This window comes from Salminus brasiliensis, chromosome 12, assembly GCF_030463535.1.
Source record: "Salminus brasiliensis chromosome 12, fSalBra1.hap2, whole genome shotgun sequence".
Classification (NCBI taxonomy): domain Eukaryota; kingdom Metazoa; phylum Chordata; class Actinopteri; order Characiformes; family Bryconidae; genus Salminus; species Salminus brasiliensis.
The window spans coordinates 23,335,482-23,347,758 of NC_132889.1; the positions used below are offsets into that span (position 1 = coordinate 23,335,482).

At 43.1% G+C, this 12,277-nt stretch overlaps 1 protein-coding gene across 7 annotated transcripts in view; it reads right to left on the reverse strand.

Moving 5' to 3' along the window:
* The window catches only part of bptf (bromodomain PHD finger transcription factor), a 40,434-nt gene that overhangs the window by 23,564 nt on the left and 4,593 nt on the right, over positions 1-12,277 (reverse strand). For 6 of the 7 annotated variants that reach the window (XM_072692855.1, XM_072692852.1, XM_072692854.1 and 3 more), the window contains exons 3-6: positions 9,712-9,935; positions 3,722-3,925; positions 3,149-3,322; positions 561-746 (exon numbers count right to left, since the gene is read on the reverse strand). In XM_072692855.1, coding sequence (XP_072548956.1) covers positions 561-746; positions 3,149-3,322; positions 3,722-3,925; positions 9,712-9,935 — 788 coding nt within the window. The remainder of the gene's footprint in view (positions 1-560; positions 747-3,148; positions 3,323-3,721; positions 3,926-9,711; positions 9,936-12,277) is intronic. The other variant, XM_072692853.1, reaches the window with a different exon arrangement.

Genomic DNA, 12,277 nt, shown 5'->3' on the forward strand with positions numbered 1-12,277 from the left:
CAATTAAAGCAGCTGTATGTGAGAATGGCAATTTCTTGCTCCTGGGCTCCCCCTGCAGTTGGGAAGTGGAATTTCCGCTTAGAGATACCACTAAAGGAGGACGCGATTTACGCATGCATTTCTGGACGAGCTAAAAAGATACCAAACCGCCACAGAGAGTGACAGATGCATGTAGAGCAGAGAGAGTAGAGTAGACTGTAGAGTATTTTCTCTAGCAAGCGCTTAGCTCCCAACAGTTAGTGAATTATTAAACACACACATTGATTCTCAAATGTGGTTTAAACTAATGAAAAGGTTGAAGTGCTGACACTGCAGTTTGCAAAAGTGGCAATTCAGTGTGGGGTTTGATATTATTCCCAAAGTAGGACTTGTTGATTGTGCCTTTGGTTTTCCTAAATAGTAAAACAGTCAGGCCTTTTCTTATCATGTTAAATTCCTGTAAACTGACAAAGTAATTCTAAGGAAGGTAGTGCAGGTCTTGGAAATACGGCAGGTTTTATAGCATGACTGAAGGTGCACAAGTGTGTGTGCGTGTTAGATCAGCGTGTTACTGCACATACCCGCATCATCCTGGCTATTGAGGGAGGACTGTGAGGAACGGTCAGCAAGGTCCGGCTCCTCTGGTGCCCTCAGGCAGTCGGAGATGGAGAAGTGACTGCTGCAGCTGTTCTCATCAGCAGTCTGCGGCGGTTCACTCTCTAGGACCGGCTCCCCATCGCCTCGACAAGCAGGCTCCGTGCTTTTATCTAGAACAGAGAACATTCCAACATCTGACTGCAGTCAAACGCTTATGTTTAAGGACCACCTCCATCACAAAGACCTAATATTTAACTTGCATGCGGTCAGCCAAGACATGTTCGGCCTCTGAATTTTGCTTCTTTGGTTTTGTACTGGACGACAAGTGATGGTAGCTTATAGCCATCGGCTCACATGGTGTAGACTGCCTACCTACATCACACACCTCTTACATGGCATCAAAATGTTAAATATACTTTGTCTTTGTCTTGTCTCAGATTCAATAAATCTCAAAAATGGTGACTTTAAAAGAGCAAAAATAAAGCAAAGTATGAAGTTTACTTCAAGTAATTTAGAGCATTTCTAATGGTCTAATCATCCAGGATTATTTACACAGTGTGCGGGGCAGCTACAGGGTTCAAACCATGGAGAAAACTAAAAACCGAATACACCTTTTTCATTGGACAGCTGCGATAGGAGTAGCAGAATCGGTCACTACTGATGCATTTTGTCTGCATCATGTCAAAAATATTCTGATGAATACCATGTATCGTAAAAATGTTTATGTATTGTGATACAATATTTTGACCATATTGTCCAGCCCTATTATTTTACCATGCATTTTTGGGTATTATCCTTTTACAAATGTGATCAGGGCACTAAGCAACCGATGCCTGTCCACATGCGATAACAGTGCAATAACTGTGTTATTTGTGTTGTTTTCAGATGCTTTAAAACACCTTGGACGTCTGATTCAGGTCACCACAACTGGGAAGAAATCCAAGTATCCACATTTCTCCAGAACGGCCAATTTCGCATCAAACCACTCCTGACTTGATTCTGTTTATATTTTAATTAGGCAAAATCTGCCTGGAGCTTGCATGATGCTAATTTCTGATTCATCAATGTTGATTTCAGCATTACTGCAATTTTGGTGTCTTGGCTAATCAAACTGTAGTTGGGATAAGAAGAAAATCTGTGTACATTTGTACATGTTTGCTAAACAAATAAGTATTCCTTCAGTCTCCTCAAAATCATCACAACCAATGTGAAAGGGCAAAGATGCTCAAAAGAATGAACACAAAAATTCAGTCAGCAGCCAGTGACCGACGAAACCACGGAGCAAACTGTACATGATCTGCACCAAACACAGGAGCACAATCCAAGCCATGCCCTTGCAGCAAAGAAGGCATGCCAGCAGGCCTTGGTTAAAGCTCGGGCTGAAGATGGCACCAGTCCAGCACACTTCTCTATGGCGGTATTGTGAAGCAGAGGTAGCTGGGAGGAGCTACCATCGCTCCTGTGCCAGAAAGGCTTTGTTTCCCCCGGAGGACAACTGGAACCCTGCTGTCAGCCTGGCTGGAAGCAGAGGACTCCGTGCAGCAGAGATGCTAGCCATGACCCGAAAGCGCGCAGAGGGCCAAAATCCATGTTGTATTAGGGCAATGTAGGCAAATGGAGAAGAGGAGGAGGCTGCATCTATAAGCAGAAAGCAGGCCCAAAGCAATGATCTTAATATCGGACTATGACTCCTTGAGAAAACGCTCAGTGCCTCAGTCTCAAATTTCCCCACAATTTCTTCTGATTTGATTCATAGTGGAGAAGCGCACAGCAGAAAAGTGTCCATTCATATCAACTATTTGTATTGGTCAAATTCTGATATGAAATGTGAGAGGTCAATGTGCTAGGTCTATGTAGCGTGTGCGAAATAGCATTAGCCTCCACTCAAATCTGAATGCGCTCTTCACATCTGCTGGTTTAAAAACAAAGAAAGGCAAGTGTTCACACTGTCCAGGTGAAAGTCTTATTTACCCCACTGCTGCTGGCTGGGCAATAATGCCTGCTGATGGCACCAAAGACTCTGACAGACTGGATTGGAATTAAAATAGCCAATACCCGATCCATTAAAACATGCCTGGATAGGATCTGGACTCAGTCTCAATATTCTAGCAAATCAAGCCATTAACCTGGTTATGAAACACCCATATAAAAACCAAACGCTACACTAGAGAATAAACATGATGTGCCAAACGTCTGTGGGGTCAGCGGAACATTTTCCACATGGAAAGGGGTTCTTTGTGGCAAAGACGTTGAGACATGCCAGAAAATGTGCATTCCAAAGCCAGCTGCTCTGATGCACATGAATGAAGTGTGGCCTACAGGTAGAACAAGTAGGACAAGGTGCAAAATGAAACAAAGCAAGCTCAATATTATTATGCACAACATGCAGGGATGAACCAAGATGAACACACTTGGATTATAGAACGCAAAAATAAAGAAAAATCAGCAGCCCAAAAGTTTAGAGCAACAAGCCAGACAAGCCCTAGATGACCCAACAGTAAAAGCGCAACCAAGTTGTGATGAGACATAAGAGGATAAATGAAAGTGACAACAGAGAGCTTTCCTCTGTTACCTGCCCATTCCCTCTCCGCCTCAGCCCCTTCTCCAGGTTCCTCTGCCGCTGCAGTGGAGGGGGCAGTGATGGCAGCACCCCCTGGAGGGCTCTGGAGGTCGGGTTTAGGCGGGTCAGCCTGAGGGCGTCCAGACACGCCGATGCTACTGTCCTCAGCAGCAGGGAGAGTTGCAGCTGTGGAACAGGTACAGCACAGATATACAAACACCCATCCATTCCAGGTCACCTTGCAGACTAAACCAATGACAACTTCAACCGAAGGCCAACTGATGCAATGCTGAGGGAATGTCCTCCACCTCTGCTACGAGCCTTTACAGAACGTCTGTTCTTTCTAAACCGCTTGTTTAAATATTTTATGTTAGGGATGTTGGGGATAGAACAATACAACGGATGATTGTGTCAAATGCACAGACATGCTCAACCAATCGCTGCAGTTTCAGACGTCATGAGGATTTTTTTTTAATTTTTTTTTTACGAAGAGCAGAATTCAAAGTTCTGTCCATCATGATTTTAGATTTTGCATTTTGATCACAGGCAATAAGAAACAGTAAAAAACAAACAGGCAATTCTTACCATCAGCTGCAGCCTTCTCGCTCGCCACACTCCTATCTCCAGAGTCTAGCTGTGGTGAAGAGCCATCAGCCACAGAGGAGATTGTGTTCTCGACCTCGCTTCCCTCGCCAACCTTTGAGCCCTGCTTGCCCTTCTCAGCCACTCGCCGTTTGGCCTCTTCAAGCTCAGCCTCTTGCCGGGTCTTTACCTTATCTAAGATCTCGTCTGCGAACACACACACACACGTTTGTACAGATAAAACACAGACAAGGACTCTTAACATGCATGTAAAACACTATACATTGTTTTGAATATTAGTCAAATATAAGTGTGTGTGTGTATATATATACACACACACACACACACACACACACACACACATATATATACACATTATATATATGTGTGTGTGTGTGTGTGTGTGTATATATATATATATATATATATATATATATATATATATATATATATATATATATATATACACTGTTGACTGAACAGTAAAATCAGACTGCAAAAGGTTGATTTTTAAATAAAGCAATTTGCTAAATAAAGCAACACAATCACTACTATACAAGCAAACACTTCAAATACCTCTCAGTCTTGTTCTAAAAAGTTAAGAGCGTTTCTTTGCATGTTTGAGGGTCTAAGCCAAGAATACTAGTGTGTCTGTGGTCTTCTGACAGTTCCATTCTTCATGGCCTGCATATTAATTCAACCAAAGATACTGAACACTGGTTCTGAAGGACAGTCAGAGGCAGGAATGTGGACAATTTATGGACAAATTGTGGATGGGTTCAGTCCAAAATTAGCCAACATGAGACTTAATGATTAAACAAGCTACAGGTCATTGTGAATTCACATGGAAAAGAGTGTAATTCGCTCATCCTTAATGCAAAAACAGGCAGATGTGATTGTATTTCAGGCAATATACAGAATTAAAAGCAATGGAAAAAGCACTGAACACTCTTTAGAGCGCTAGCTCTTAAGAAAGCAGAGAAACACACTGGTCTGATGCTGCTAAACGCAAACATGTAACAGAGTGTAAATGAGTGACAGAGTTGCATTCTCCACATTTACATGTGCACGCTTTCATTAAATTTGACAAATATTTGAAAGTCAATTTTTATTTTGCCAGCCCCATTTCACACAATATTTGTTGCCTTGTTGTTCAGAGCACTGCAGACACTTTTGATCACGAAGAAAAGTAGACTCACAGGACACAAACAGTACATTAAAGCAGGGGCAAGACAGCTATAGTGAAACCAAGACCCATCACCTATCGGCTTCAATGGCCCAGAGGCTACTTTTAAGAGGTTCACTTAATCAGATAAATTTCCGTTCAATAAGCTGCGACACAGATTTTATGCATAGGGTGGTATGTTTATCAGAACAGCGGGATCTTAAGAGAGAACAGCGCCGCCATCTAGGGGTCAGAGCTTAAACACAACACAAAATAAACCACTGTCTGACACCAATCTTTGGATGTAGACTGTTAGTCAAAATAGAATAATGTGTTCTTGAGATTCCTTTTGTTCATACATTTTCACCAAGAATTAATAGTATTTAGTAAAAAAAAGAGAGGGGGGGGGGTTTCATTCCAAGAAGGGCTGGGTGATATGGTAAAAATATTACGTCACGATATTTAACGACATTTTTATGATGCACAATATTTATCACAATGTCATCACAAACTGAATTCAACAGTAGCAATGGACTCTTACAAACTACTTACGCTGCTGGTAATGTAACGTGCAGTTGATCAGTGTTCTTTAAGTGCTAACAATATCCTCAATATGTTTAGAAAAGCCTATATATTATAACACTAACATTTATTACGATATGATAAAATATTGTTACATTTCCCAGCACTCAAGTCATTCTGGGCCATATCAACTGGTCCAAAACACATACAACGGCCAGATTCAAGTTATCAAAATCTTAAAGAAAGTGTGGGGAGGTTTTTCCACGAGAGAAATGATCACACAAACAGACTGGTACAGTGAAGAAACAAATGAAAATCAAACAAGCTCTTATCTAGTGGCATCTCTCAGCAGACATCTGCCGAAGATGAGTTTCACTCCTACACACTACAGGTTCCGTGTAAGCCTCTCCACGGCTATAAATGGCTTAGGGGAAACATACCTGCGGGAGTGTAGCCTGCACTGGCACTGAATTTACCATCATTTCACACTCGGAGTATGACAATCAGTGACTTGTCTAGCTGTTAATATAAACGGTAAATTCCAAAGCTCACCAGATCAGCCTCAAGTCGGCACTTTCAAAATGTACTGGCAATTAGTGAGAGTGAAACCTGATGATCTGTGCACGTTTGAAAACGGCAGTTGTTGGAGGAGACGGACTAGGGCTGTGTATTTGCAAGAACCGGGCGGTACAATACTCAGCACCATACAGAGGTTACAATTCAATTTACAAGCAAGGTAATATATCGAGATAGGGTTGGGCCGGTATAACGGTAATATCGTATACCGCGGTATTTAATGCTGACTGTCTCATAATGAGGACGTCTGTTGACGGATGTGTCAAATACTTGTGCCACAGGGAGGGGGTGCCGTAGGAGCTCTGAAAACAGCTGAAACACTCCTTCAACTCCCTTTACTCTACAGCTTTCTGTTCTTCAGCTAAATCCTTAGACGAAATCCTTCTTGTCTAAATGTTTATAAGTGGGCTTTGTTAGCCAGACCTGAATTTGCTCTGTTGTGAGCAGACTGTTAACCAGCTTCTCTCTCCTGGTTCAGAGCAGTTTAACATTTGCACTTGTTGTGAGACACATACAACTTAGTTTTTCACCTTGTGAGCAAACTAAACGTCGAATTTGATCATTTTTCAGTTTTAAAATATGGCAGGTTGAGGTCTATACGCCACGTATACGTAGAACCATTTGCGCTACCTACTTGCAACTTACATACAGCCGTCACATTAACTTTTATAAAAAATAAAATAATAATAATAATAATAATAATAAAGAAGAAAATTGAGTATCGGAGTAAAAGAACTGAGAATCAATATAGTATTGACAACATTCTCACGACACTCAAGTGAATCAATATTTTCCTACACACCTAAGAACAACGCTGGATCAGCAGTGCCGTGCCGCTAAACAGCGGTGTGCTAGAAGAGATAAGTCTCCCTAAAGCTGACACCCGGCGACAAAGGATCCCGTCACTCAGAACTGAACAAACCGGAGGACCCAATGTCCCACTACCGACAGCATTAAGAGAGTTTAATAGACCTGAGCAGCTTGTAACAGCGCATAAAGCCTGTGCTACAACAGCGCGGGACAATGAAAGAGATGAGGAATTGCTTGGATAAGTGTAAGAGCTGGAACGTTAATTATTTTTAGCGAGCGTTCTCCGGCACCTGACTGTATAATGAACACTGCAATACAGGGGAATAAATCAAACTACACACACACACACACACACTTTTCTCACAAGAGACGCGAGAGGGTGAGAAATAAAAACAGCAACTGAGGGAGAAAGAGCGCGACCAGCAGAAAGCAAGAGGATGCTTTCACAAAGTTCTTTAGTGCACTCGCTAAATAGCAATGTGAAACCAAAATCCATGAACCCTGGTCCGGACTTTCAGCTGGGAAAACGCCTACAGAGAGGTGAACAATGGAGGAAGGAAGACAGACAGACAGATGAATAGGTAGAGCGTCAGAGAGACTGAATGCTCATATGCATGCTGTCCTCTCCTCCTTCTCTAGTGCTCTTCTGTCATTCCGAATCCCTCACAGCAAAACTAATGACAGCATGAAACTGTAGAGCTGTTAGCTGCTGACATTTCACCCTCAGGAAACACATCGGCTGGCTCCTCGGCAAATACGCAAGCTCGTGCACACAAACCCGTGAGCGTCTCAAAATTTCACAGGTGCGTTTCTGATCTCTGCGCATGAAGACGCACAACTCCCACAACCGCGCGCTTCCTTTACACCAGTGTGCACCACTCCCACCCTCAGCCTCTCATTCATAACATCCTCTTCAGCACCTTCGCTCAGAAGCAGTCCTTCTGGGTGTCTGGAATAAAACCCTAGTTTACTAAATCAGGTCCGAACCAATGAAGCAAGCTGAGCACACTTGGGCCGATTTACTACCAGGATTTAATCTAACGCCAACAGCACCCCCTACAGGCTGTGCTAAAGGGAGTTACGGGGCAAAGGGAGGCTACTAATAAAGAACCACTTTCTGACAGAAGCTACCTGACCTTTGAGAAACCGCTCTGTATACCAGGAAGGGTGGCACGCCTGTGTTGTGGGCATGCAGGAAAACATCTGGAAGAACTTATTTTGGGAATACAAAATTTTAAAAAATGTATTACGGTTCCCAAATAAATTACTTGTCTTCGTATTTGTGGATTTACCATCCACAAAAACGTGAATTGTGAATACAACACTTTTTTGCCATACTTGCCTTTCGTAAGAAAGGTGAGTGTTTCTACACGCACTCCAGATCTTCTGCTCATTTCTGTGAGAGGGAGCAGGCCTCCCTCTCTACCCCCACTAAACAACCCCATCCCCTTGGCCAGCTCCTAAACTTTCAGCGGCTGCCAGCCGTTACACACACAGACATCTCTGATGCACAGGAGAGTGTAGAACAGCGATGTAAGGCCACATAGCACAACACTGGTGTTGGACTTAATAGCAATAAAAAGCAAGCTCTAGGCCATATTCTATGCTCAGAAGAGTAAGCCGAGCCTTTAGCTAAGCTCAGAATCAGAGACAGACTCTGAATTTTAACTGACATCCAGAGTAATGAATATGTTACATGCTTCAAAACGTCTGCAGCTGATCCAGAGAGCCGCTAGAACATTCTAAAACTCACCACCATTAGCTCAATGCTAACATACTAAGCAAAACCCCTTACCAGGCTAATGGAAAAAAGCATTAGCTACACTCAAAGCAAATTACAAGGTTTCTGGGCTGGGCTGTGTTATGACTAGGGCGCTTGCCGATTAGTCGAATATGAAGATTCGACTACTAGTTCATAGGTCCCCCCCCCTACCCCATATGGAAACATATTTGGGAGCGTCAGTAAATCAGACGTTGTGAACGATGAACGTTCACAGACTTTTAATTTGAATTAGCAACATATAAAGTCGAGCTGCCATATGAAATTGTGGAATATTGAGACGGACAGCAGCATGTGTTTATTTTTACAATAAGCTCTTATAGCCCATTTTATTTCATGTTTTATTTCAGCTTTAACCTTTAAAACTTATTTTACAAGATCAGCCTACTTTATTTGACTAAAAAAAAAAAAAAAAAAAAAAAAAAAAAGGTTTCAATTATTCTGGATGAAGGCCTGCTTCACTTGCTTTGAAACAATTTCTCGTCTTCTGCAGGCTTATTAGGAGATGTTTTCATTACATCTAAATAAATCTTAGACATAGAAGAATAAATAAGAAAACTAAAGATGAAACTAAGATGAAAAAGACTACTGTTTGCATTATAACTGCCCATATAATTGGAGAATGGTTTGCAGTGTTCGATGTTCATTAATAATTAGCAAATTCTTGAGGCATTCTTCTGAAGCATTGTTACTGCTTGCCTAACTGAACACCCTCTCTGCCTCAGCTTCGCTGCTTCAGCTTGCCTCAACAGTGAACCACCAGTGCATGTGGTCACACACTTTTAGCGGGAATAGACAGATCTGATTCTTATTAATTAGAATTCCTTTTTGTCTTTTTTTGTCTGTTGAACCAAAAACTAAACAAAACAAAACCTTCTCGCCTTCTAAACCTACTGCTTGGGAATCTCAGCAGACTTGGCTCACATGCTCACTGTTTCTGGTGTTTTAGGGCAAACGAAGCTTAAAAAGTTCAACATGTATGGTCGGCCTCCACCCTCCCCCCAAAATTCCCCCCCTCTCTCCTAGGACAGCCTATAAAAGTGAATTTACAAGAGGTCTCCTTTAAAGTTGCTGTTTTGGAGACACACGGTTGAGTTACAGCAGTGGTGATCTGTTTAGGATTAAGCACAGGTTTCTTACCGTTGACGACAGTGAGGTAGGCCTTGTTGTTGCCGCGGGCCTTGGTGGTGAGCTCCTCAGTGATGTCCATGTGAGCGTGGATCTCCTCCTTCAGCTCCTCCAGGACCGCACACAGGTCGTTCTCCCAAAACTCCTTATCCATCAGCTCCTGCAGCTCCCCCAGTTGCACTTTAGAGCTGTAGTACCAGATCCTCTTCCCCAGCTCCTCCTCGCCATCCTCCTCTCTGAAACACACACACAGAGCTTTAGCTGGCAGCCAAAATGGACAAGTCTTGTTTTTTTTGTACTTGTGACATACAATGGGAACATTTACATACCAATTACATTCAAAGTGACTCACTGCGTTTTGCTGAAGCACTGCAAACATATCATCAGAGGCCTCCTAAAGCACACCGACTATGCTTTAAATCTGGCAAGCAGCTGAAAGTATTTCAAGATCTCTAAATATGAGGCACTTAAATCTTGGACAGAGATGCACTGAACATAACTCGTAAAGCCTTACAGAGGATTCCCAATGACAGTTTCTGCATGATGAATTTCTTGGTGCAAAACCTAGGCCTACATTTTATACAACTTATACACACACATGTCATATGCAAGGGTGGTTCCACTGATACCAGAGAAGGAAGGGCGACGCCTGCAAGTGGGTACAGAGCAAGAGACGCACCACGGTGGACCAGTTAACCTATATACCGAACACCTTCTGTCACCTAATACAGTCCCCATGCCATGCTGTCTTGCTAGGGTCATCCGAGCCACAGGTGGCTATTTCCACTTTGGGTCAAGTCACCGTGGGTCATTTCTATTGGTCCTTTTGTCATGTCATTTTGAACATGACGAATGGACCAACCATCACATTTCAGTGTATATCAAAAACTGAGAAACTGTAAAAATGGACATACAAGGTTTTTGGGTAACCACGATGATATCTGAAACGCTGATGACACGTGTAGGTTCACAAAGTGACTAAAGACGACAAACAACTCTGAATGACTTTCCCTACTTCAACAACTGACTTGCACAAAAATGCTGGGAAGGAAAGGGCCCACGAATGGTCCAGCGAAATAAGGCGCTGTCACTATGACCAGATGATCGCTGGTTCGAATCCCGGTCATGCTGCTAGCCACTGGCAGCCAAGGCCCCTGAGAGAGCGCAACTGGGTGGGTTCCAGGGTGGGTAGATGGCACTTTCTCCCCACATCGCTGCAGTGCAATGCTGGCCAACACTGCCGTCAGAAAATTGAGGTGATGGCTGGCTCCGCATGTGTCGGAGGAGGGAGGCGTGTGCCGGTCCTCACAGTGTGTCGGGAGTATTGCTTGTGATAGGGGGAGAATGTATATATAGGAGCTGGGTAACTAACGATCCAAATCGGGGAGAAAAATGGAAGGTAAACAGAGGTGCCTACATACACTAATAGAAATACGTTCTCCAAAGCGTGTCAAGGACAAATGCTCCATTCATCTAACTGGGCCTGCAACACCTGAACACACAACAGATACACCGATGCTGGTAGCCATCAGAACCCCACCACAGAGCGGCTTCGAAAACTCTAGGCTCTAGGAGTGAAAATACACCACGTGAATAAAGATGCTTTTCTTAAGCTCTTCTCTTTCTGTGACAGATCAAGCACACCAATGAACGCTGATCTTTAATGGAACCCCTAATTTCCATGTGAAAGTAAATGCATACAAGGTTGAGTGTATATCCAGCCCGACCAGGCTTTTTTTCGTATTCCTTCCAATTGTGAATAAACTGCTCGCTCAAAGAGATGCACACTTGCTTGCTTGTGAGGCACATGCACCAGACTGATCAGTAGGATTTTGGCACGAGGAGAACCACAGTACCAGAAGCTTGTCCACCTCTGCACATCGACTGTGCTAAAGCAGATAGTCCAAAAAATCCATCATACTGAGTTTCGCGAGGCCAAGTATTTTTGCATTACCACTGTACCTTACACAATCTCCCACTGTATTAGTTTGGAGGAGAGGCCGACATTACAGGCCAGAATAAACACAGCTTCTAGTTTTTAGTCAGTTTTAGATTAAGTTATTCGTGTGTATTTTTTGTAAGACACGCAGGGTTAGACACACTAATCTGGCAACCCAACATGCAGGGTTTCCCTGCACAGACCTCTGATTCAACTTAGGAAAGCTTGAGAGTTGCTGATGAGCTGAATCAGGTGCGTAACAGCAAGAAACACACTGTGCTGCTCTCAGCCTAGGACTAGTTTCACATCTCTGCCTGTAAACTGTGCTTCTCAGCACTATCACAACACAACAAAGACCCTGCTTACACCTGGTCACTTCTTCTGACTAGTATCTGGATTGTATCCTCATAAGATTTTAGCCACAAGCATTTACACTTGACAGTCAAATGCGTCTCCGGTTAGACAGACTGAAATCGTGCTGTGTGGGACGGAATATGCAAATTCACTTGTTGCGCAGCAGCCGTTACTGGTGTCTTGCAGAAACGGATGCGTTTACACTGCTGTAACGCTGGTTAAATGAGTCTTGGAGTGGTTTGAGTGCCTGGATTTGTATCAGTTTTAATGTGTCTGCATTTGCAC